This window comes from Tribolium castaneum, chromosome 7, assembly GCF_031307605.1.
Source record: "Tribolium castaneum strain GA2 chromosome 7, icTriCast1.1, whole genome shotgun sequence".
Taxonomy (NCBI): Eukaryota; Metazoa; Arthropoda; class Insecta; order Coleoptera; family Tenebrionidae; genus Tribolium; species Tribolium castaneum.
In genome coordinates this window covers 9513941-9540084 of record NC_087400.1, presented here as the reverse complement: position 1 = coordinate 9540084, position 26144 = coordinate 9513941, and the positions used below count along the sequence as shown (strand labels likewise).

Below are 26144 nucleotides of genomic sequence, written 5' to 3'. Positions count from 1 at the left end.
TATTCTTAGTTAGTTATTAAATACGTGCTTAATCCTAAACATTTTAGCTCTAAAACGTAAAATATCGCATTTTAAAGGAAAAATTAGAATTTGGTCAGGTGCTACTTTTAGTGCGGAGTGTTAGTAACTTGTTTTTCACTAATTTCTGGCTGGAAATACTATAATTTTGAACAAAAAATGCTATTATTCGCTGTTTGAATTACTATCCGCAAAAGTTGTATGTTTTTTTAAAGCTTAGTGGTTTTGCATTTGTGTGGTTGCTGGTGAACTTCGCACCGCGCGAATCCGTCGTAATCAGCTGTTCTCTAAAAATAACTCACCATTCATTTTAGTGGTTATGTGATTATGTTCATATTAAAATGACATTGTGTGGGTCATTCGTGTTCCCAGTGTGTTAAACCAATAATTTTCGACCCGAAACATCCCAAATAACCGTAAAAAATGTTCAAAATTCCCTGGATTCGAACTTTGCAAACGCGATCGATGCACCTCCTCAAAGACAAGGCTTATATCAACGGCCAGTGGCTGGGGGCCCAGTCGGGCAAAGTCTTCCAAGTAACCAACCCCGCAACGGGCGAAGTCATCGGCACGGCCCCCGACATGGACACCTCCGACACGCAGAGAGCCATCGAGGGGGCCCATGCCGCCTTCCAAACCTGGCAAGACACCACCGCCAAAGACCGCTCCCACTACCTCCGTAAATGGTACGACCTAATGGCCCAAAACCACGAAGACCTCGCCAAAATCATAACCCTGGAAGCGGGGAAGCCCCTGGTGGAGGCCCGCGGCGAAGTCGCTTACGGCAACTCCTTCATAGAGTTTTTCTCCGAAGAGGCGCGCCGTATCCACGGCGAAATTATTCCAAGCCCCATCCCAACCAAAAAAATCCTAGTCGAGAGACAACCAATCGGAGTCGCCGGGCTCATAGCCCCCTGGAACTTCCCCCATGCGATGATCACACGCAAAGCAGGCGCTGCGTTAGCCTCCGGCTGCACTTGCGTGATCAAGCCGGCCGAGGACACACCCTTCACAGCGCTTGCTTTGATGGAACTGGCCCATCAAGCGGGGATTCCCAGTGGGGTTGTTAACGTGGTGACCAGCAGTCGCGAAAATGCGCCAGCAATCGGGAATTTGCTATGCGAGAGCCCTCTAGTGGCGGGGATTTCGTTCACGGGCTCGACGCAAGTCGGGAAACTACTTTACCGACAGTGTTCCTCTGGTGTTAAGAGACTGGGGCTTGAGTTAGGTGGCAATGCCCCGTTCATTGTTTTTAATTCTGCCAATGTTGGTCATGCTGTTAAGGGGGCCATGGCCTCCAAGTTTCGGAATTGTGGCCAAACGTGCGTCTCCTCTAACCGCTTTCTCGTCCAAGGCAAAGTTTACGATTCGTTCGTTGGTAGTTTAGTTAAGGAAATCAAAAGTTTGAAGATTGGGAATGGGCAAGAATGTGGGGTGAATGTGGGACCGTTGATAAACCAGGCCCAGTTTGGCAAAGTCTCAGATTTGGTCGAGGATGCGGTTAGTAAGGGGGCGAAGGTTTTGACAGGGGGCAAAGCCGCAAGACAGTTTGGCGAGTTGTTTTACGAACCAACCGTTTTAACCGATATTAAGGAAAATATGAGGGTTTACACAGAGGAGGTGTTTGGGCCCATTGTTACCATATTTAGGTTCGAGACGGAAGAAGAGGGCCTCCAGATCGCCAATAGTACCGAGAGAGGTCTCGCGGGTTATTTCTATTCCGAGGATGTGTCCCAAATTTTTAGGGTGGCTAGGAAACTCGAAGTGGGGATGTGTGGGGTTAATGAAGGGATTATCTCAACGGCGGAGGCTCCTTTCGGAGGGATTAAGGAGTCGGGGCTGGGGAGGGAAGGGTCCCACCATGGGATCGACGATTTTACGTATATTAAGTACATTTGCGTTGGTAATTTATGAAGGGATTAATCCCGGTTTAGGTTCGTTTTAAGAAGCATTCCATAAGTGAAGGAAAGTGTTAAAGTTTATTTTTCACTTTTTGTGAATATTATTGCAGTGTTAATGAACTTAGCTGGGCTATTTCCGCATTGTTAGGTGTGCTTCTGCCAAGTTGTTAAATTTAGTTGTCCAAGTGTCAAGAGCTAGGTACCAATATTTTTCTGTTTAGTTTTAGGAAAAAAAAGTCAAGTAGTGTGTAAGTACAACACGTATAAAGTCTTCCAGAACAAGTCTTCCGTCATAAAGTACATATATTTTAGACCTCCGATAAGTCAATATTAGGTGCTCTTATAATTGATTTTGTTTGTGATAGTGTTAGGTGGTTAATAACACATTTTTATCTCCTTATAGGTATACCAAACTGATTTATTCTTATCTCAACACAATGTTCCTGTTTGTTTTTTATAATAATAAATGTGATATAAATAATTGTTTTCTGATTATTTTACTCCTTGTCATGTTTCGTATTAAAAAATAATTGCAACAATATAAATAAGCCGCTTACAAATTATTTCACCTTTATTGGATTGTTAATTTTTTGTGCCGTTTATAATAAACTTAACAAGAAATAACATTTTGTCTTTTTGGTTAGTACACTGGGTGTCCTAAGTCTTTTGGGCCGAGCAAAAATGAATATTTTTAGTTGAGTAAAAAATGAAGTATTAGATTCATACCTACAGGGTGGCCTAGCGTAGGTCCCGTCTTTTGTACCTCAGTTATTAGTAAAGTTGGACTTTTAATATTTGTAGACGTTATTTATACTCTTGGACGTATTTCAGGAAAATATTTTTGATTATACAGTGTCCCAAAAAAGTAAGACGACATAATATTTTTTAATGTGGTGCTATTATTTTTTAGTGCTCGTTAGGATGCCTTTTTAGCTTCTTACATGGCCCCATTTTTTTTTAATCGGCTCACCGTTTCTATTTTTCATTAATTTTTAAAATTAAAGATGTAAAACCGATTTTTTTTAGTTTAAATTTATTGAACATTAATCTTGAACCGATTTAAAAACAGTCTTTAGGGACATGTAAAGCTAGAAAGGCATCCTAATGAGTACTAAAAAAATAAAAGCATGCCATTAAAAAAATATTATGTTGATGTCATACTTTTTTTGGGAAACTGTATAATCAAAAATATTTTTCTGAAATACGTCCTACGGTATAAATAATGACTACAAAATATCAAAAGTTAACTTTACTAATAACTGAGCTACAGAAGACGGGAGTTGAGCTGGATCATCCTGTATACGCTACAACTTGATATTTTTTAAGTCTTGTTTTTTCAAGTTGATGACATATTTTTATATGAAAAGTTTATTAGTTTCTATGGTGATAATAATTGTTAATTATTGATAATAATTGTTAATTATTATCATTATGGTAATTTGCCAAAATTCAAATGTTGTAAAAACACTGCTTTGTGTAATACGGAAAATGAACCGAGGAATTCGCTGGAATGCACCGTTTTGCTTTAGGACTTTTGGTTTTCGAGTGATGATTTTTTTAGTGTAAAGATGCGGAGCGGCTCCGGGTTCTTACGAAAAGGTAGATAATAATGTATAGAGCTTTCTGGTGCTTTTTTGTTTTTTTCTAAGTCTTATAGTTTTTGAGAAAAACTAAAAAAAAATAAAATTTCATAAATTGGCCCTTTTTACGGAGAAGTGTATGGAAATTTTTCATTTCTTTTTTAATTTTCTCAATTGTGGCAAAAATAATGTGGAAAAAATGGAACTATTTTGATGTAGATCCTTGAATAATTTTTGAAGTTGTTTTTTTATTTTCCTTGTTTTTACTTATACTAGTAGCTATTTTCTCGAAAACTATTTATTAGTCTCACGACAATAGCTTTCTTTGAAAAAGATAGATAATTAAAAAACTTCCCAACGATAATAAACTTAATGAGGTTACGACTAAAAATATTTTTGGTAAATACGAAAACCCAAACCTTTAAAAGTCGAACCTACTGATGTTTTCTTGCAGTTTTAATACATCGAGAGGGTTCTAGAGGCATAGAAAAGTGCAAAAAAAAGAAAAGGATTGTTAAACCTATTCTCCGTTTTTTGCAGCAAAAACGATTATACTCGACATATGTTATGTTAGACTGTCCTAATGAATTAATAACAACTTTTAAAATAAAAATGTCAATCTTCAAACACTTTTACGGAAGTAAGATTATGTAGAACAAACCGTTTTAAAAGAAAAATGTTTGTATTTCAAGCAATTCATTAACTTCTTAAAACGGGAAAATTTTAAATAATTGTTTGCTTCAAGTAAATAAATTGCAAAACGGATATTTTCTTAAATTAAGCAAAATTACTTTACCTATGGCTTAACATTATCTATTGTAAAGTTTCCCAAAAGATATGGGACTTTATGGACTTTAAGAATCTTAACTTTTTGGGTCGTTTAAGAACAACCTCAATAAATTCGTCACAGGAGATTATGCAAAGATGTTTCTTGCCAGAGCCGTATTTAAAAAAATATTCGTAAAAGAAAGTGACCCTTCAAACTTTGCAAAATTTTGTCTAACGTTTCTTTAAACTAAATTATGATAACCTGTAGTCAAATGTATTTTCCAATTTTTGCCTGTTATTTGTTATTTAAAGCTCATTTGTTTGTAAATAAAAATTTTTAAGTACGGTCCAGATTATAAACCTTTACCACTCTGCCAGTACATTTGTGAAAAAACTGCTTAATCTAAATAGCGGTAATAATGCTGTGTTTCAGAATTCAGCAAGTTGACGGTGGTTTTTTCGAGAAATTCGGCAACTTATTGCGTGAGCATGCCGAAACGACGGAAAACCGGGAAAGCGAAGAAAAACGAAAAGTTGAACAAATCGCTGAATGTCTCCGATCTGATGAATGCGCCAGCACTGACACTGAATTCGTTGCTTCTTCTGGTGATAGCGACAATGAAGCCAAAAGTTTGTCTTCAGACTCAGAAGACGAAAAGGACAAGACTGATTTAATTTCCGCTGCGTTTAATGTAAGTAAAGGAAAGAATGCAACGATTAGATCTGTTTTCATGGACGTCAAACTACTGTAAATAGTCACTTAAAAAAACATCTTAACAGCCTTTTCCAACTAAACTCTACATTAGAAGTATTGAAAGTTCTAATAAAGGTAATTATATGAAAGTTAGTTCCCAAACATAATCCGTTGAGTTCTGTTCAATGAAGATATTTTCAAGATGGCGGCACTTCTGGTTATACCGGAAGTCGCTATTAACTTTCTTATTTTAAATGAAAAGCTATATTTTTTATTGCATTTTTGGATTAGTTGAGTTATTTTACGGCTGTTTTTATCAGCATTTATTATACCTAAGTTTAACCGTTTTTGAGATACTTAAGATTTTTTGAAAATTTTTGGATTTGCATCTGTCACTTAAAAAATCGGTAACTCTCGTATTTTTAGAGATTTTGAAATCAGGTTTGGAGAATTAAAAGAGAGAGCCTACATCTGTTCTCCAGTCTATTCACAATTGGAAACGAAGTTAAGAAACCCAAAAATTTGAAGGTTAAGTTTGAACATCTTCAAGTACCCATAACTTAATTTTTTAAAATGTGGTGTCCTAATTTTTATTTAACTAAACGGAGAAGAACTTTTCTCTGCATCGATCTGTGTTAGCATTCCCTATCCCTATCTGTGATAATTTTGAAGTTATGTTGGTTTTTGTGACATTGTAAAAAGTTTCTTACTATTTTTGCATAGTTACTAAATACAGCGTGCTCAAAAACTGGCGCACCAACTCAATGGTGTGTGGTAGAGAACTGGTTACATATAAATGTAAAAATAGTAAAAAAATTCTTTGTATTAAAGTTATTGATAAATAACAGATTTTATATAAATGATATGTGGCAACGTTGTCTAACAGTCATGATCGCAATAGAATTTGAGCAACAATAAAAATAAATTATTTTTTAAACGGTTTCCTAGGAAATAATTCCCAGTGTTGGCACATCTACACATTGTGATTTTTTAGATGAATTTTATTTTTTTTAAATTAAAAAAACTGCTAAAATCTGATAGTAAATTTAAAAATAATTATTCATCGTTTTGTTACGGAACGATTACCTGGTATGAAACATAAAAATATAAAAAAATAATGAAAACTAAAGAAGTTAACACAATAAGTTTGAAGCTCCAGATTTTTTAAAATATAACTTTAGGAATTTTTTCAACATTTTTCCCGTAATCTGCACTTGCTTCTCAATAACGTACCACTGAGTTGGTGCGCCAGTTTTTGAGCACCCTGTACTATACTACTATACTATTTTTGCCACAAAAACATTTCTGATAAAAGAAATGACAAATTCCGTTCAAAATTGTGTTATCCGTCCTGTGAAAACAAAATAAATTCATTGAATGTTGGTTTAAAAAACTTTTTTTTTCACATTTTTTCTTTCGTTTCCATGGCAGCCTATGAGAAAAGGCCTATGGCTAATGAATTTCTCAATCCCAACAAAAAGTTATTGCAACTTGAATACTATTAAACATAAGTATATAAAATGATAATACAGATCGATGCAGAATTAAATTCTCTACGATTTAATGAAATAAAACTTTTGACAATTCATTTGAAAAAATTGAGTTATGAGTGCTTAAAGTTCTGAAAACTTCACTTTACACATTTGGGTTTTGTTATTCTTTTTTGGAAATTTAATAAAACCAAAGAAAAGATCTAGGCTTCCGCTCTCAAACGAGCTAAAAAATATTTCCAAATTTTTAAAAAAGGCTGATTTATCGATTTTTGAACTGGAAGGTGCAAATCCAAAAAAATTAGTAAAACCTAAATATTTCGTAAACGGCTAAATTTAGGTACAGGGAAGGCTTATAAAAACTAACTTAAAATAACTGTAGTAATCCAAAAATGTATTCAAAAATATAGCTATCCATTTAAAATAAGGAAGTTGATAGTGACTTCTGGTTCAACCGGAAGTCTTACCATCTTGAAAATATTTTCATTGAGCAGGACCTAAGAGATTATGGTTGTAAACAAATTTTTAAGTGACTATCATTATTAGGACTACCAATACTTCTAATGTGGGATTTAGACGGAACACTCTGTATAATAATTAATATATTTATTCATGAATATTCTTTATGAGACAATTGTGTTTGATTAAATTTTTTATTGTATGCAATAATTTGGAAAATACCTAGGATGATAGGAAAAATCAACATAAAATTGTAATTTTTGCGTCAGTATCTCTAGTGTTTATTTATTCCTGCTTATTAAAAATTTTATAGTTCCTTTTAATTCAGTGAATATTTCTGTTAGAATTATCAAAATAAACAAGGACTATAAATTGATTTATGTTACGTTTTTACTGTTACTTAAAGCTTATTAAAACGTTTTACGCTATAAATATCGGAAAATATTTTGGTGTTTCCTGTTTTATTTTTCTTAATTCACTTCGTACGTCAGTTGGATGCTTTATAAACCGCATTTTTGTGATTAAAGGCGCATAAAAAGTGAAGTCTTACAACTAAAAATAAAAACTTAAAAGCGGTGGACGGAAACGGTTTGCAGAAACGAATCAATTGCAATTTTTTCCGACTTTCCTACATTCCGGTTATTTCAGAACAGATATCCGCTGACAATTGGTAGTACAAAAAAATCGTTGACCAACTTTATGTCTAAGGCACCAGAGAAGAAGAAAATTATTTAAAACAATCCATTTTAAAAAAATTGCGTTAATTATACAGGGTGATTCAAAAGTGACGGACAAAATTTCGTTTTAAATTTCGTGATAAGTGAAGTCAGATTTTTTTTCAAGCCACTTACTTTTGACATATTTTTTTATTTGTTTCCCGTAATAACCGTATCGGTTTTTGCTCTTTTGTTTCCTATCATGTCGAATTTAATATATTGTCAAATTTGCAAGTTTTTGAATAGTTTTGCACATCATAAGACATTAATTGTTGATTTTTTTAACAGGTATTTGTTTAATGTTTCAAGAGCTGTCATTTCCGCTAACTAAAGTAAAAAAACATGATTTCAAATTTAACTTCGAAGAGCTATATCTCGTAAAAAATGGTTCAAACAATTTTTTGTCATAAGGAACTTTTGATTCAGTTTGATGTTCTTTGTCAGCACCCAAGAGATTGTTCGGGACTTTTGAATTTCTTGTATTATTGTTTTTTCACATACGGCTGTTTTATTTTTAATTATTGTTACTGGTGCATATGTACCGGGTGATTCTTTTAAGGCCTACATTAGAAACTTTTTAACTTCTAATAAAACTAGTGCTTTAATATTTTATACTGGATCTAAATTGACCATTCCGAGTTCAACTAAATTATTTTCAAAATGGCTGAGCTTCCGTAACTAAAAAAATTAGCGCCAAGTTTGAAATTTTAAATAGTAACCACACATTTTTGTTGCATATTTGAATTCACCTTCTCAAGCTGAGTGAAATTTACCAAAGTTGTGAGTGCTTATCTATCATAGTTAATGTCAATTTTTTTGGTAAAATTTTTAATTGTAAGAGTTTATCTAAGATATCAGCCGTTGAACCTTTTGCGACAGGTGAATATTTTTTATGCATTCTTCTAGAATTTTCAAAATTGCCAACTGTCAAAATTCATGGCTAGTATGATTTTTTTCAAAATGGTTCTCAAAAACCTGCTATAACTCAGTTTCTTCAAATGACACGACCCTATTTTCTTAACAGCAATCAAAAGAATATCGATATTTATGGTAACTTTTATCAATTCGTCCTATACCTATCTGTTATAGTTTTTGAAAAAAATCACAAAAAACGGGTTTTACTTCGTAACGTTCATAGTTAATCAAGTAGACTTTGCAAAATGATCAACAATTGTCAAACTTCAATATTTTATTTAGTTTTTAGCTGGTTCATTAATGAATAAACAGTAAAACAATAATATTTAATTATGGTTTATTAATAACCTGATGAATTATGCAAAGTCTGCCATTGAATTTTGAACTTCTTGTATGAAAATTGTGAATAAATCGAACATTTCTTTTAATTAATAGATAAGTTTATTGTATTTTTCGAAAATTTACTTGATTAAAAATGAAAATAATGAGCTAAAATTCTGTTTTTTGCAATTATTTCAGAGACTGTAAGAGATAGATATAGAAGATGTTAATAAAAGTCTGCATAAGAATTGATGTTCTTTTGATTGCCATTAAAAAAACATGGTCATTCCATTTGAAAAAACTGTTTTATAATCATTTTTTAACCATCATTTCAAAAAATCATAGTAGCCTTGCAATTTGACAATTGACAATGTTGAATATTTTAGAAGACCCTTTGGACATCAAATGCAAAAAGAATTATTCACTTATTTTAAAGGGTTTACGAGCTGTGATATGTAAATTTTATTATTTATATTATTTATATTATTTTAAATGCACCCCAGCAAATAAAAATTAGCATAAAAAAATTGACGTACGTCAAAAACTATGACAGATAAGTGCTAACAATTAGGGTACATTTTACCCAATTTCAAGGGGCAAATTCAAAAATTCAATAAAAGTAGGTGGTACTATTAAAATTTTAAAGTTTCCGGAAGCTCAGCCATTTTGAAAATAATTTAGTTGCACTCAAAATTATCGATTTGGTTTGTATACAAAATTTTAAAGCTTTATTAGAAGTTTGAAAAGTTTCTAATGTAGGCCCTAAAAGGCCCTAAAAGAATATTCGTATGACGTTTGCTGTTGATCGAAATCAAGTGGAAATTCATATCCGCTTTTTGAATTCCATAAAATGTTTCAAAAAAAAAAAAAACACGTCGATGTCTTCTGACGCAAATTGATATTTTTCGTAATTTTGAGGTTCTATTTTTATAAATGAAGCTCAAGCTAACGAGTTTCCTAACACCAAATTATTTTTTAATTTTTCTCACAGTTCAGCTGTTTGTTGTGTTACAAATTTCGCAAAATTGGAAAAATCCAATCAAAAACACTTGGCTAAAAATATCTTGAATACGAATCATCAAAGAATGTTGATGTAGTCGTAGTGCCTCCCTCGTGATTGATTTAGAAACAAACCAGCGTCAGTTTTTTCAATCGAATTGATTTTTCCTGATGGAAGTGCTCTCTTTACGCTATACAAAATATTAATGTCAGACACGCAACTTTACCAGAATAGATTTGGCACAAGTTAAACTTGATTAGTCGCTACCCTGTGCTAAAAGCGCGCACACCGTTCCACAATCGCACCTCAAAACAACCCTTTATTTAAATCGATGGGGTTAGTTATCGACCAGTTCGGGGTGTAAATAAAAAAATGAAATCAAGCGTTTCACAGTTTAGCTTGAACGGAAACGTTCCGCGCGCAAAACCTCGAAATAATTTCAGAGGTGTTAAAAAAGATGAATTGCGGCGACAAACGAGCATGTATTTGGCGTCCATGACAGTAAGTGTGTAGATGCCTTTCAGGTGGATGATTGTTGTTGTTGTTCGTTTCAGATCGATGAGCTGTATGCTGAAATTTTGTACGAAATCTTACATAATGTTGGCTGTGATGTAAGTGTTGAGATAGGACAGACTGCCTTAATCTCGTACGCACAAGATGCATTTAAAATTCCTAACAATAAACATAATCAACTATTGTCTGAAGCTGAAAAGAAGGAGGCTCCTGAATTTTTGATCAATGTCGAAGTTATCGAAGCCAAAGATTTGAAACCAAAGGATTCCAACGGGTTGAGCGATCCGTTCGTTACTTTATACTTAGCTAGTAATACATCACATAGATATAACACTTCGGTCAAGTATGGGACTCTGGTGCCAACGTGGGAAGAACACTTTGCTTTGTAAGTGATTTAAATAAATAACTGACACAAAAATGGAAAAATAAAAATTGAAACGTCCAAGTTAGCGCGTGAAAAACGATAATTTTCGAAACTTATACAGGGTGAAACTACTAAAAGTTTGTTAAAAATTAAAACAACCTTTTTTTCTGAATTCTTCTACAGGTCTTTATAATTAAAATTTATAAAAATAACCAAAATTAATACTGACTTGCTAAAAAACCATTTTTTATTTTATTTTTTTGTGCAAAATTACGTGGGGATTGTGAAAATTGTAGCCATTTACCTCACAAATCTCAAATTAATCGCGAATTTAAAATTTTATTACGATTTTAAATTTGAGCTCAAAAATGTGTGAATAAACCAGTTTTTTAATATTTTTTGCTAACTACTGCACAGTGTGCAAAAACAAAAACAATGTGCAAATGTGTAAAAAATTGTTTTCAGCGACTTCATTTTATGAATTAATTATAAGGAATAATTGTAGAAAAGGCTTTACGAAAAAACGTTTTAAACATATTGGCGATAGTATTTAATTTTTCACGTTCAAAAATAATTTTTCGGAAGATTTTTGACAATTTAATCTTTTTACAATCAGTAAAAGAAATATCAATATGAAAAGTTACTTCAAAAATCCGTTATTTTTAATAGGTGGTTGTTAGAGTATTGTGAATTGCATTTTTTTTCTGATCAGGCAAAATTTAGTGTCAGTAATTTGAATGAGAACATGAATACATATAGGGTGTAGCAAAGGATGAAACCAAGCATTTTGTGTCTAAACTATTTACTTTATGAAAAAAATAATTAGTGCGTTTTCAAGTGCGTTAAGAATGTGATAATTCTTAACGAATACAATTTTTCTAAATGCAATGCAATTTTTCGAATAAAACAAAATTGTATTTTTTTTTTTTTTAAATCACGACTTAATAGTAATTAGTTAGTTTTAATTATAAGGTGTTGTAGAAAGAAAAGATTGATGCAAAAACTTATGATATCGCTTATTTTCACCTACAAACATAAGTTTTTAAAACATTTTTGAGAATCGTGTGAATATACTGGTCTGCCAAAAGTATTTCTACTGTACCTCCAGTGTCCAGAACTGGTTATAACCACACAGATTTGCTGTGCACGTAATTTTCCAGAATTTGTATAAATTCGTTCAGTTCAAGTATGTTATAATAATGTATTTAAAAAAGTGTGCAAAAAATGTCGTTCTGAAGGGAGTCTTCAAAATGGAAGAATCCTCTTTAAAATTAACTTGCTATAAGGAAAAGAAACTCGTCTATTTTGAAACAGACCATGGTAAAATGTTGTTTTGTTCAAAATTTTCAACAAAAAAATCACCAAAACCAAAAAACACACATTTAGGGTCAGTTTCATAATCGAATTTAAAGGAGCATTAAATTAAATGTTGATTATAATTTGCTGATTGCTATGGATTTGTTTACGAAATTTTCACATTCTAAATCAACATTAACTTTAAAGTCCCTTTATTTCGATTATAAAACTGGCCCTAATTATAATCGAATTTGGAATTACCGAGTAATTTGAGTTTTGTAAATTAAATGGCAATTGATAATATTCATTGATACAACAAATTGGAAATAAGTTGGTATTTACTTTGCAAATGAAAAATTAGGGGCTACATTACAAATAACTTTTTTTTGAGGGGCTTTTCCTAGCTTAGCGACATTTTTTTAGAAACAAAAATTTTTTTTTCAGCAACTGTAATTTAATTTAATATTTAATATTAAATATTATATAATATTTAAGATTAAATATTATATTGATATTAATTTGTTTAAATTATAAAGAATTATCGATATCATGGCAAGCACTAACTTCTGTTTGATTTTTAGTTTTTGAGATATTCAGGCTGTTCCATCTAAACCACACATTAGGAGTATTGAAGGTTCTTATAACGATATTCATCAGAAAGTTGGTACTCAGCCATAATCCGTTAAGTTCTGCTCAATGAAAATATTTTTAACATGGCGGCACTTTCGGTTATACCGGAAGTCTCTATCAACTTGCTTATCTTAAGTGGGAAGCTATGTTTTTCACTGCGTTTTTGGATTAGTTGAGTTATTTTAAAGGAGTCTTTATCAGCTTTCCCTATAGCCAAGTTTAACCATTTTTTAAATATTTAAGATTTTTTGAATTTACAACTCTCATTTAAAAAATCGGTAACTATCTTAGTTTTAGAGATTCCGAAATCATATGTGGTGAATTAAAAGAGAAAGCCTATATCTGTTCTCCAGTGTGTTCAAAATTGGTTAAAATTTAATAAACCCAAAAATTTTAACTTTAAGTTTAGACAGCTTCAAGTACCTATATCTTATTTTTTTCAAATGGCATGTCCCAATTTTTATTTTATAGATGGAGGAGAATTTTTTTCTGCATCGATCTGTATTAGCATTCCCTATACCTACTGTGATAATTTTCAAGTTATGTCGTTTTTTTTGTTTTGATATATTCTTACCAACCAACAGCTATTTTTGCATTGGTTGCCATAAAAGCATTTCTGATTAAACAAACGACAAACTTAGTTCAAAACTGACAAAATAAATTTATTCAATGTTGGTTTGAAAAACTTTAGTTTATCACATGTTTTTCTCGTTTCCATGGCAACCTATGAGAAAAGACCTATGGCTAATGAATTTCTCAATCCCAACAAAAAGTTATTGTAACTTGAGAACATAAGTATAAGGAATGCTAATACAGATTGATGCAGAATGAAATTCTCTACGATTTACTGAAATTAAACTTGTGGCATTTTCATTTGAAAAAAAATGAGCTATGCTGCCGTGCTAAGCAAGAATGTCGTAACTGATTTTATATGAATCTTGAGTTATGTCTTGTTTTCTACATTTTCAGAGTGCACTGTTATTTTAAATGCTAGTAACATGGAATATTGAAGTCAACCTAACAATTTATTTGTAAAAAGGAAATATGTATGCAATTGTATCCATTATTTTGCCAAATCGCTGTTATTCCACATACGACGTTTAATTTTTTTATTTATTTTTTTATTTAAGTAAAAGTAACTAAGTAAAAAAGTCGTAACTACAAAAATATTTATTAACGGCTTTAAACAAATGAAATAATACGTAACAACAGAAAAATGTACCCAAGAAATTACACCTAGCGTACGATACTTTTGAAATAAAAGCAAATTTTGCCAAAAAATCAATCGGTTTTCTGGTAGAATATTTTTAAATTTTTTTAAGAGTTCCTGTTTTCTTTCTATATCTATGCCATTTGTTGTGTGTTTTTGAGTGGGTTTTTTGAATATGATGTTATTGATGTTATGAAATTTAACTCTGTAAAGTCACTATCAAAACTGCATCTATATTTCATATTTTTTTTCCTCGTTCAAACGTAACGTTAACCATATCGCTTAGGTAAGGTCGATTAATAATTTTGGTCAATTTGTACTGTGAACTGTAATCTTGCCATTTGAAAAAGTTTTCAATTTTCATTTGTTTAATTTTAGTTTTTGTACCCGTCCTTCCAACCGAATTGACAAAATCGTCAAAGTCATACACTTTTTTTTGTTTTTTTAATTGTAATTCGACTTGGTAATCAACTAAACTTGGTGGTACCTAATGTTTTTGATCAATTTTAGAAAATATACAATTTTTGATTCATTAATGAGTGGGTTTCATATACATTTTATAGTTACGACTTTCTTGCTAAGTAATATTGCACAAACCCCACATACGTCAATTTTATTTACGTATTTCGACATATTAATTTTTGGATAATATCTATTAAAGATATTTAGAATCAAAGTTATTGCACTATTGATCTCAGATTTTGTGTTATCTCTAAAACTAAAAAGTCAGTTACGACATTCTTGCTTAGCACGGCAGTATGGGTGTTTAAAGTTCTGAAAACTTAACTTTAAACATTTGGGGTTTGTTATTCGTTTTCAGAAATTTGAAAACACCAAAGGAATGTCTAGAATTCCTTTTTCAAATGAACTAAAGAGTATTTCCAAATTTTTAAAAATTTGGAAGTTATTGATTTTTTAATTGGAAGGTGCAAATCAAAAAAAAAATTAAAAATCGTAAATATTTTGTAAACGGCTAAATTTAGTTTTAAGGAAAGCTGACAAAAACGGTCTTAAAATAACTCAGCTAATCCACAAAGAAAGTTGATACCGACTTTCGGTATAACCGGAAGTGTCACCATCTTGAATATTTTTTTTTATTGAGCAGGACCTAAGAGATTATGGTTGTATACAAATTTTTAGATGACTATCATGACTATCATTATTAAAACAACCAATACTCTTAATGTGGGATTTAGACGGAACAGCCCTGTATATCAACATTACCCTTAAAGTCCCTTTATTAAATTATAAAGAATTGTCGAAATCATGGAGTATTTAATAGCAAACGCTGGATTCTGTGTGATTTTTAGTTTTTGAGACATACGTACAAAAAAAGCAATTTTTTTAAATGATTTTTTTGTAATTTTGAATTCGACTTCTTCACTTTTTTGTCACAAAAAACAATTTTAGACCGATCTCTGACAATTCAATCGACGACACCCTCTGCATCGAGGTGTGGGACTTCGACCCCGCCGAATCCGTCAAAGAAAAATTCGGTCGTTTCTTCGACGTGAAAGGTGTCAAAGGCATGCGAAAATTCGTCAAAGAGATCGCAGTGGCCGCTGCCACCGGCCAACACGAAAACGAACTAATCGGCGTCGCCAAAATCCCCCTTAACTCAATCCCGGCCTCGGGCCTCACCATGTGGTACAGCCTTGACAAGAAGAACAAAGCGACTCGTCAAGGAGTCATCAAAATCCGAATCGCCTTCAGTGCGGAAAAAAACCGACAAGTGGCCGCACAAGAGCACAGACACATGTTACGCATCATTCTTTTGCACGAACTCGAACTATCAAAAGTTGCCCAGTTCTGGTGGTGTGGCACTTTTAGCCCCCAAGGCGAAGCGTTGCTGACCCAGCACATAGCCCAGTCTGGGCTAACACCACCGGAAGTGGCTTTGTGCCAATGGTCGGTTTACACTTCCGTCCATCAGAACCACCAGTTAAGTTTCAGTCTGTTTTCGAAACTTTTGGAGAAATTGGCGAAACCGCTTCGGAGTGAAGAAGATTTGAAGATATTTTGGGACGGGGCGAAGAAATTGCTACCGTCGTGTTTCTCCGTCATTCGGAAGATCAGGAAGAGGGATTTTAAGGATAAAATGACGATGCAACAACTGACTGAAGTTTTGAATATTTTGGGGAATATTAAAATGATGGAAATGCCAGCTGATGTTGACTTGTTCCCGAACAATATGTATCCATGGGTGACTTTTAGTGAAGACACGAAACGTGATATTTTGACGGTTGTTGCTGATGCTGTTCAGCAAGGGGCCGATGATTGGTTTAATCATATCACCGAGAATAATGTTCAACAAGTTGAAAATGATGTGGGAAGATTGCAGTACTTGATCCAAGCCATTCAGTTGGTCAAAAGCGATCTGCAAAAGGCGCTGGAGTTTTACGACAAACTCTTCCAACAGTAAGTTTTATTTTTTACATATTTCTCGATACATCGTGTAATTTGTATTTTTTTTTTTGAGAATACAGCGTGATTCTTAAATAGACCGATATTAAATAGTAAAAAAAACTCTCAATAACCGTTTTCAATATTTTTTTTTTAATTTATGTTTGAGTTAAAGCGTACAATCACGATCAAAAAGAATGACACCCCTACCAAACGGGCTGTATAGCTAAAGTCCGATTAAAATCTTTTAGGGCATAAATGTCAACAAACAGTTTAGTTTACAAGTAATAGCACGTAATAGCCAAACGTACACATTAACTGTACCACATCGAAAAGATTTGTAGACGCGGTTTTACGGGTGTCATTCTTTTTGATCGTGACTGTACGTTACTAATATGTTCGTAAGTAGTGTTAGTGGAAAGTATGGTATTTATTTGATGACAATGTACTTGATAATTGCAACAATGATCACTGTGTGTTATTGATATTCATTACGAAAACAAACATAATTTTTTCCATTACAATTAATTTAAACTCATGAGCGCCGTAAGTGGAACGGATTAAGGTAATCTACCCCTATGAAATAAAAATGTAAAAATGTTACAGATCGTCTCTATTTGTTCTTGGAAAGCTGTGATAATATTTTAGTGTTCTATTTAAGAATCACACTGTATTTCGTTTCAAGTGTATATCGTAAAGATTACTATTATGTTGGGTTACTTTTGCCATAACTTTTTTAATTATAATCGCTAATCAACACAAAAATAATTCATCTGGAAACAACAATGACAAAATATTTTGAAACAAAAATCAAAACAAAAACAAAACAAAAATATTCAAGTCCTAAGATGTTGTTGTTTGTTCACTATTGTTTTTTTGCAATCGAGGGCCTTTTGATTAAACTTTGATTTTTGCAAAAATCAAAAAAATTGTACGGATTATTTGCCACAAAATAATTTGGCTAACAACGAGCCATTGGATAAACCAGAAAATTTATTAAAGCCCCAAGTAGCGATTGTCGTTCACTATTTTTTGCATTCGAATGGACTTTGAATAAGCTTTGTTTTCTGTAAAAATCAGGAAAATTGTACAGATGGTTCGACAAGAAAAAAACGAGCTCGTGAAAAATATTTTGAGATAACAAAAAAAAAAAATTAAAGCCGCAAAAAGCCATGGTCGGTTAACGGTTTTTTTTGCAATCACAGGTTCCTTGAATAAGCATTGTTTTTGTAATAATCAGAAAATTTTGATTAATTTGACAATTGACTCAATATTTTGAGAAAACCTAAAAATTTATTAAAAATCCCAAGAAGCTTTGGTTTGATTACTACTTTTTTTCAATCGAAGGCTCTTTGAATAAGCCTTGTTTGTGCAAAAATCAGAAAATTTTTACAGTTGGTTCCTCTAGTTCCTCTAAAAATGAGCCAGTGACAAAATATTTTAAGAAAAACAAAAAATTTATTAATGCCGCAAGAAGCGATGGTTCACTGTTTCACTGTTTTTTTGCAATCAAAGGCTCTTTAAATAAGCTTTGCTTTCTGTAAAAAACAAAAAAAATCTACAGTTAATTTGCCAAAAAATAATTTCTCAAAAAACGGCCAATGACACAATAACATTAAGAAAGCTTAAAAATTAATTAAGTCCTAAGAAGGGATCGCTTGTTTTATAGAGAAGATATTTCAACTAAGCTTCGTTTTCTGTAAAAATCAGGAAAAACTTTTGCAAAAAACAAATTTTTCTAAGAACGAGCTAATGTCAAAATATTTACATATTTACAAAAAAAAAACAAAAAAATTATTGAGCTTCAAGGAGTTATATTCGGTTTTATAAATTTTAGAAGCGATTTAAATTAAAATAAGATGTTCATCAATAAACAACAACAAATCACCCGAACCTAGGTGTTTTTTTAATGTATAACTCGCAAAACTGTAATTCAAAGAACAAGCAGACGAATTTTTCGGTATATTAGCTGTTTCAAAACTATAAAAAGGTGAGCGTCGCAGTTTCTCTTAAAATTATCTGTTATAAATTATTCATGCACCTCAAAAAAATAATAGCTAATGTAATTTATACTTTCAATAAGAGATCTAATTAGATTAATCATTAATAACTATTTTACAATTTTATCAATCTTATTTAAAAAAAATGTAAAATGCGACGTTGGCGTTTTTATAGTTTTGAAACAGCTTATAGATAAATATATTATTAAAAACTAATTTTCTGGCTTTCAATGTAAGGGGAGATTACAATTTTTAAAGACACGTAGGATTTTTTTATACATTCGTTTTACATGTATGCCATTGAAAACAAAATTTTTGAAAAAAAAATTTCATTATTATTTAAACCTTTGAAAACACAACTTGTTAATAATTTAAAAGTAAAAATTATCCATAGGTAATTAAAAAATAACGAAAAAATCTTATTTCAATACAGTTTCGACATGAAATTTGAAATAACGCTTTTTTTTAATTGGCTTGAATATAAAATAGAAAACCTAAAAATCAAATAGGTACCTAATAGAAAAAAATTCATGTTTTCAAAACACGAACAGAAAGAGTCTGAATTCCAGAAATTAAAAAATGTAAAAGTTGTAGACACAAAACCTGAAAAAACGTTTCTTTTTTAAGTAAGGTTGAACTAGGAAAACCAAAAATGAAATACTAAGGAAATACATTTTTCTAAAAAAAAAACACGAATAGTATTGAATTTGAATGTTAGAACTAGTGTATAGCGTAGAATAAAACATTTGTATCGTAATTTAAACCTTAAAAACATAAAAACTGAAAACTGTGGAATGAGCTTTTATTTTCTCAAACATGACAAAGATAAAATATTAATTACTTAAGCAAATTAAAATTTCAATTGCGCAACACACCTTGTTTTTTTTACTATTTCGGGTTTGAAATTCTCACTTAAACAATAGGAGGAATTTTATTGTGAATAAACGATTGTAATAATTTGAAAAAAAGTACATTTTTACATTTCACGTTCATTCTATGAAAATTTGAGACTGAAGCTTGTTAGACACTCTATAGTTTGCGGTATATTTTTTTTTGGGCAACTAGAAGTATTTAAGGAATGTTTAGCAAAAAATTAAAGGCACCTAGAGAATGGCAAGACAAATCGATTACGCAAAATTTATGTAAATCAAAAATGCATATTTTTCCCAGAAAATCGTTCTGAAATTGAAGCCCTAAATTTTGAGAACCGCTGAATGAGAATTATAAAAATTAGCGCAAATTTTAATATTGTTGACAAAACAGCAGAGGTATATTAACTTCTTGGTCCACTACGTTATTCTTCTATTTCAATGTGTTTTGTTATAAAAATTTACGAAAAAATATTATTTTTTTTTGCCAGGACTGGGTTCAAACCTCCCACACAAATGAACATGTTGGTCACACTTTTGAAAAATTCTCAAAACGTCCATGCGCCACCATCTCCATTTTGTGTAATGAAAAAATTAACTGCTAATAAACTATCATATGCCACGCAGTGGCTCTCAACCGGTGGGTTAACAAAAATTTCTGAAGAAAATACGCACTTTTTGGAAAAATGATATAAGGTTTTTTAACTCGTCTGATTATGTCAAATTCACATATGAAATATTGCTAAGCCATTACCTAACACCCTGTATTTTGACTGGCACTAAAACTTGAAATACTCTGTATAGTGAAAAACATTTTAACTTTGTCAGTTTGTTTCGCTAAATTGCCAAACTAAAAAAATAAAAATTATTGATTTATTATATTGTTGTCTTCTCTAGAACAATAAACTTCCAATACGCCAAAGCCTTATACGTCTTCTACCAAGCGAAAATATCAGCCCTTGCCGAACCTGACGTCCGCAACATTTGCAAATCCCTAAAGAAGCTTTCTTTCACCGGCTTCACAACAAACGAAACCGACTCCAACGAACCGCTAAAAGAAGGAACAACCTTGTTCGAACTGTATTTAGCTCTCCACCGATTTGTTGTTCTTGGCAAAGGTTTATGTCAGACAGATTCGGATTCATTTCATATTCGGAATTTTTATCAATGGTTTCATGGCGGTGTGGCTCAATGGCTCGATATTGCCGTCTTCAAAGCCCTCCAACGTATTGAGAAAGCCGTAGAGTTGGATAAATTAGTTCCTGTGGACACCACTGTTAGGTACAGCTCTTCTGCCGTAGACACAATCTCGATTTTTTACCAAGTGAGTATCGGTTTGTTTGGAAGCAACGTTTCAGGGCTTGTTTGTAGGTGAAAGTATTTTGGCAACAGCTCAACTGGCCGGACGTTGAAGGTTGTTACACGTTCATTGCCAAAATAATAGATGTGAGTAAAACTTTGTTGTTTCAACAATTAGGTTTAAGTATTTAAAAAAACACTTGACATAAAAAAAATTTAAACTAAGGTGGGAAATAGTTAATAACACGAGTATGAAAACACAAGTTCGGGGGCTATCGTTATGCAACGAGCGTATGCAAGTTGCATACCTAAACACCCGAGAATTTTAAGCGTTTTCGCATAAGTGTGACTAAATTTTTTTGTTGGAACATTTTAATTTAAAACACCTTGCTATGGGGAACGTGTTTTAAAATAGTGAAAACACGTTGCTATCAGAAACACGTTTTAAAATATGTTTCTAATCTAGGATTCAGATATTAAAAAGAAGGTTTAAAATGTTACCACCAAAAAGAAAACAATTATTTTCAAATAATGTTTGCCACATTCATTGTTTAAATGTTTTATTTAAAAAATGATTTAAAATGTGTGTTTAACGTAAACGAAATAATACATAAACATTATCCAAAATCTCTTTTAGAGTACATTCTGCGTCATTTCGAAATTATTCTTTAGTGTCGTTTAAAATTTTTTTAGCATTGTTTCTGTGCTTGTCTCTAGATTTTTCTTAAATTTTTTTCTGATTCTTTTCTAAAGCCGTTTCTAGATCTGAAACCTGGACTCTTTAGATTGTTTTATACATGCATCTTTATAGTATTTTATTCATTTATAAATTCTATTCCAGAAGCTTCTTTGGAATTATTTTGTTAACTTCTTGTATATTTTCCAAATTCACTTTTAGATTCTTCTCTGCATCTTTCTTAGATTTTATTATATTTTCTTAAGTTTCTTGTCTAATTCTTTTCTGAAGCCATTTCTTGATCTCAGATTTGGACTCTTTTTTAGATTACATATTTTATAAATCCATCTTCAAGTTCTTTAATAAATTATTTTCCAGGTGATTCTTTATTTACAATTATTTCCTAGACTCTCTATTTTGTAGACAGAATTGTTGTTTTACTAATAGTTCTTCCGCATTCTTCAAAATTTGTTTTAGATTCTACTTATGTGCCGTTTAAAAATTCTTCTATAGCTTCGTTTAGAATATGTTTAGATTATTTTTTAGAATTATTGTGTACTCTTCCTCTATATCTATTTTTAGATGCTTCTCTGATTCCTTCCAAAAGTGTAATTAGTTTTCACTTGTCGTTAATGGTTTTTGAGATTTTGGCTAAAGTATTTACTCAAAATGCAAATGAAATTTTTAAAAGTTAAAAAAATCCGACCAAAACTATTGATTTTTCTTATGCAGCATTGTCCCAGAATTCCGAATGAGTAAAAATTCTCTTTTAATTCTCTTTTAGATTCCACTCTTGCTTTTTTTTAATTTCTACTAAATTTTGATTAGAATTTTTGTTAAAATTCTTCTCTGTTTCTTTTATAAAGCCGTTCATCCTTGATCTTTGATTTGTACTCTTTTTCAGTGTACATATTTTATAAATCCATCTCCAAGCTCTTTAATAAATTCTTTTCTAGGTGATTTTTTATTTACAATTATTTTCTAGACTCTAATCAGAATTGTTGTTTTTAGAATTTTTCTAGATTATTCTTTAGTATTGTTTCTGTACTCTTCTTGTATATTTATTTTAAGATGCTTCTAATTAGAGATTTTGGCCAAAGCATTTACTCAAAATGTAAATTATACAGGATGTTTCAAAAGTATCGGACAAACTTTCGTATGGTTATAAAAGATATTCAGTTAAGTTTTAATTTTTTTATTTATTTTCCTTCGCAAAGATATCGATTGTTGCTTTTTCGTTTCCTATGATAACGAATTTAATTTATTGTCGAATTTACAAGTTGTTATTTGTTTTGCACATATCACTAGATATTAATTGTTGATTTTTTGTAACAAGTATTTGTTTAATGGTGCAAGAGCTACCGTTTCTGCAAAGTAAAGTCAAAAAAATATGACATGAAGCTTCAAAATATTAACTTAAAAATTTAATTTTGAAGACTTATATCTCGTGAAAAATGCTCAAACAATTTTTTGTCATAGAAACTTTTAATTCAGTTTGATGTTCTTTATCAGTACCCGAGAAATTGTACGGTACTTTTGAATCACCCTGTATTAAAACAAATAAATCAGACCAAAACTATAGATTTTTCTTATGCAGAATTGTCTCAGAATTCCGAATATCTAATTAGTTTCTTCCTATTTTCATCAATTTTCGAGATATTGCCCAAAGTTTGACAAGGTTTTTTTTTAATCGTGAAATTCAAGTCAAGAGTGCTTGGATAATCTTTCAAGACCACAGAAATAAAACAAATGGACCGAAACTAATGCAAAAATGTTCAAGGATTTCGAATATGTATTCTGTTTTTACTTATCACTAATATTTTTCCACGTATCGGTTAAAATTTTACAATTTTTTTTATTATTTGTCAATATGTCTGTGGTAAAGACCTAAGATGTTAATTTTTCAAGGCCACGCAAACTAACAAATAGCATCGAATCGTAATTTTTCGTACGCAAAATTGACCAGATTCCAAATATCTAATTAATTTTTGCTTATCGTTAATAGTTTTTAAATTCTTGACTAAGATTTCACAATGGGTTTTTAAGACTTACCAAATCGTATCTGCTCAAAGTGCTAATTATATTTTTTAAATGAAATAAACATATCACAATGAAACAATGAAATAAACATATCACACCGAAATTACACAGGATTGTACCAAAATTCCGAATATCAAATCAATTTTTTTCTATTTTTATAGGTTTTCGAGGTTTTGCCAAAAATTTGGCAAAGTTTTTTTTTTAGAATTATTAAATTCAAGTCAACCAACTAAACCGAAACTAGGTTTTTCTAATGCAAAATTGTTCAAAGATTTCGAATATGTAATCAGTTTTTAGTTATCATTAATACTTTTCGAGTTATAGGTTAGAGCTTTACATTTTTTTAAATTTTTCGTCAATTCGTCGATGATCAAGAGGTCAAAATTACATTAAAGCTGAATTTTTCTTACGTAAAATTAACCAGAGACTCCGAATGTCTAATTAGTTTTTACCTGTCGTTAACAGTTTTTGAGATTTTGGCTAAAATTTCATAATGGTTTTTTGAGACTCATCAAATCGTATTTGCTCAAAGTGCTAACTATATTTCTTAAAATCAATGAAATAAACATATTATCACACCAAATTACGCAGAATTGGTCCAAGATTCCGAATATGTAATCAGTTTCCTTCAATTTTTATCATTTTTCGAGATGTTCGCCAAAGCTTGGCATTTTTTTTAAATCATTAAATTCAAGCCAAGTGCTTGGATAATTTTTCAAAACCACAGAAATCAACCAATTGGACCGAAACTAGGTTTTTCCAATACAAAATTATTCAAGGATTTCGAATATGTAATCAGTTTTTTTTTCGTCAATTCGTCTATGGTCAAGAGCTAAGATATTATTTTTTTAAAACCACACAAACTAACAAATTACATTGAAGCTGAATTTTTCTTACGTAAAATTAACCAAAGACTCCGAATGTCTAATTAGTTAGTTTATCTGTCGTTAACAGTTTTTAAAATTTTGGCTAAAATTTCATAATGGTTTTTTAAGACAACAAATTGTATTTGCTCAAAGTGCTAACCATATTTCTTAAGATTAATGAAATAAACATATTATCACACCGAAATCACGCAGAATTGGTCCAAAATTCCGAATATCTAATCAGTTTCCTTCATTTTTTATCAGTTTTTGAGATGTTGGCCGAAGTTTGGCAATTTTTTTTTTAAATGATTAAATTCAAGCCAAGTGCTTGGATAATTTTTCAAAACCACAGAAATCAACCAACTAGACCGAACCTAGGCTTTTCCAATGCAAAATTATTCAAGGATTTCGAATATGTAATCAGTTTTTACTAATCATTAATATTTTTCGAGATATCGATTAAAACTTTTTTTTCATTATTCGTTAAATCGTCTGTTGTCAAGAGCTAAGATCTTAATTTCTCATGGTCACACAAACTGAAAAAGAGCATCGAAGCGTTCGAAGCTGAATTTTTTTATGGAAAATTTACCAGAGACTCCAAATGTCTAATTAGTTTTTACATGTCGTCAATACGTGAAATCGTATTTGTTCAATTTTATTTGTTTATTGTTTAAATAATCAAATAAGTAAATCACACCGAAACTACCATTATCCCAAAATTCCGGATTTCTGATTAGTCTCTTCCTTCTTTGATCAGTTTTCTAAATATTGGCCAAAGTTTGCGAGATTTTTCTAAAAATCGTCAAATTGCCTTAGATTATACATAATTTTTGAAAACCAAATGGGGTGAAACTAGATCTTTCTTATGCAAATTTGTCCCAGAATTACAATTATCTAATCTGTTTCTCTTAATTTTTATCATATTTTATTATTTTTGTTTGGTTTATTAGGATATATGCCGTTGTTGCGTTTTCTACGCCGAAAGGATGGCAATGAGGGTCGACGGAATGGGTGTTCAAACAGACGAGAAGAAATTTGAAGTGACAAATGAGTGGTGTTTGGCCATAAATAACATCGAATATGTGAGACAGTCCCTTCAACCTTTTACCGATGAACTTGGCATGGAAGGAGTTATTGAAAAACTGGCCGATTTGAAAAGTGCAATGGAAGCAAAACGATGCCAAGATACGCTGAATACTGTCATAGCAAATGCTATTGATACCGTCAAAAACGAAATCATCGCGCTTTTGGAAACTGTGGTTAAAAAGGTTCGATCAAATTACGTTTTTGTTTAACTCTTCAATATTTCTTAATTTAGATGGTGCCAGCAATGAAACGACTTCTGATAGAAGGCGCTGAGTTGTTTAATCAGGATAGTAACAGTATTGATAGACTCATGTTATACGTAGACAGTAATTTATCGACTTTACATAACGAGCTAAACGAGGAGAATTTTAACCGAGTCTTGGAAATAGTGTGGGATAATTTAGACGGAATTTTGAAGGAAATAATTCAATCAAACTTGGAGGTGAGTTGCTACATCAGCATCACCTAGCGCATTCTTCATTGCTATGTTTATTACAGAAACGAAGACCGCCGTCTTTCTTCGCCAATCTTCACAAAACATTAAACTTAATGCTTGGCTCGTTTAAAGCCAATGATTTAAATTGTGAAGAACTGAAGAAAACCGAACTGAAATTGAAAGTGAATGGGCTTGAAACCAACGACTTGATCCACTTGGTTCATCTGAATTTGTACGAAGAATTCAAAAATTTGAAAGAGTCGAAATACGGGGTCTTGTCCGTAAAAGCCAAATTCGAAAACAACAACAACCTCAAAGTGACTGTAATGAACGCACGAAACTTATTAGCGATGGATTCGAACGGTTATAGCGACTCGTTTGTGAGGATTCATCTATTACCAGAACATAAATTTAGTGGGATCCCTAAACCCAAAACGCAAACTCATTACAAGACTTTGTTTCCTTTGTATGATGAGAACTTTACCGTGTAAGATATTATATTTTTTTTAAATAGATTGTTAAAATGTTATTACAACCTCGGGGTGTAGCTGACCTCGAGGCTACGCCTCTCGCTAATATACAGGGTGTTTCAAG

General features: G+C 31.6%; 2 protein-coding genes across 2 annotated transcripts in view; both read left to right on the top strand.

Annotated features, from left to right (window-relative positions):
* stac (staccato) overlaps nt 1–26144 on the top strand; it is a 45093-nt gene that overhangs the window by 16255 nt on the left and 2694 nt on the right. The window contains exons 3-10 of the mRNA XM_008200342.3: nt 4701–4959; nt 10417–10760; nt 15286–16293; nt 20045–20471; nt 20519–20593; nt 24979–25296; nt 25347–25556; nt 25613–26037. Coding sequence (XP_008198564.1) covers nt 4701–4959; nt 10417–10760; nt 15286–16293; nt 20045–20471; nt 20519–20593; nt 24979–25296; nt 25347–25556; nt 25613–26037 — 3066 coding nt within the window. The remainder of the gene's footprint in view (nt 1–4700; nt 4960–10416; nt 10761–15285; nt 16294–20044; nt 20472–20518; nt 20594–24978; nt 25297–25346; nt 25557–25612; nt 26038–26144) is intronic.
* Ssadh (Succinic semialdehyde dehydrogenase) lies at nt 243–2400 on the top strand. Its single transcript, XM_967473.5, has one exon. It carries the CDS (start codon nt 442–444, stop codon nt 1930–1932), a length of 1491 nt encoding a protein of 496 aa, XP_972566.1. The 5' UTR covers nt 243–441; the 3' UTR covers nt 1933–2400.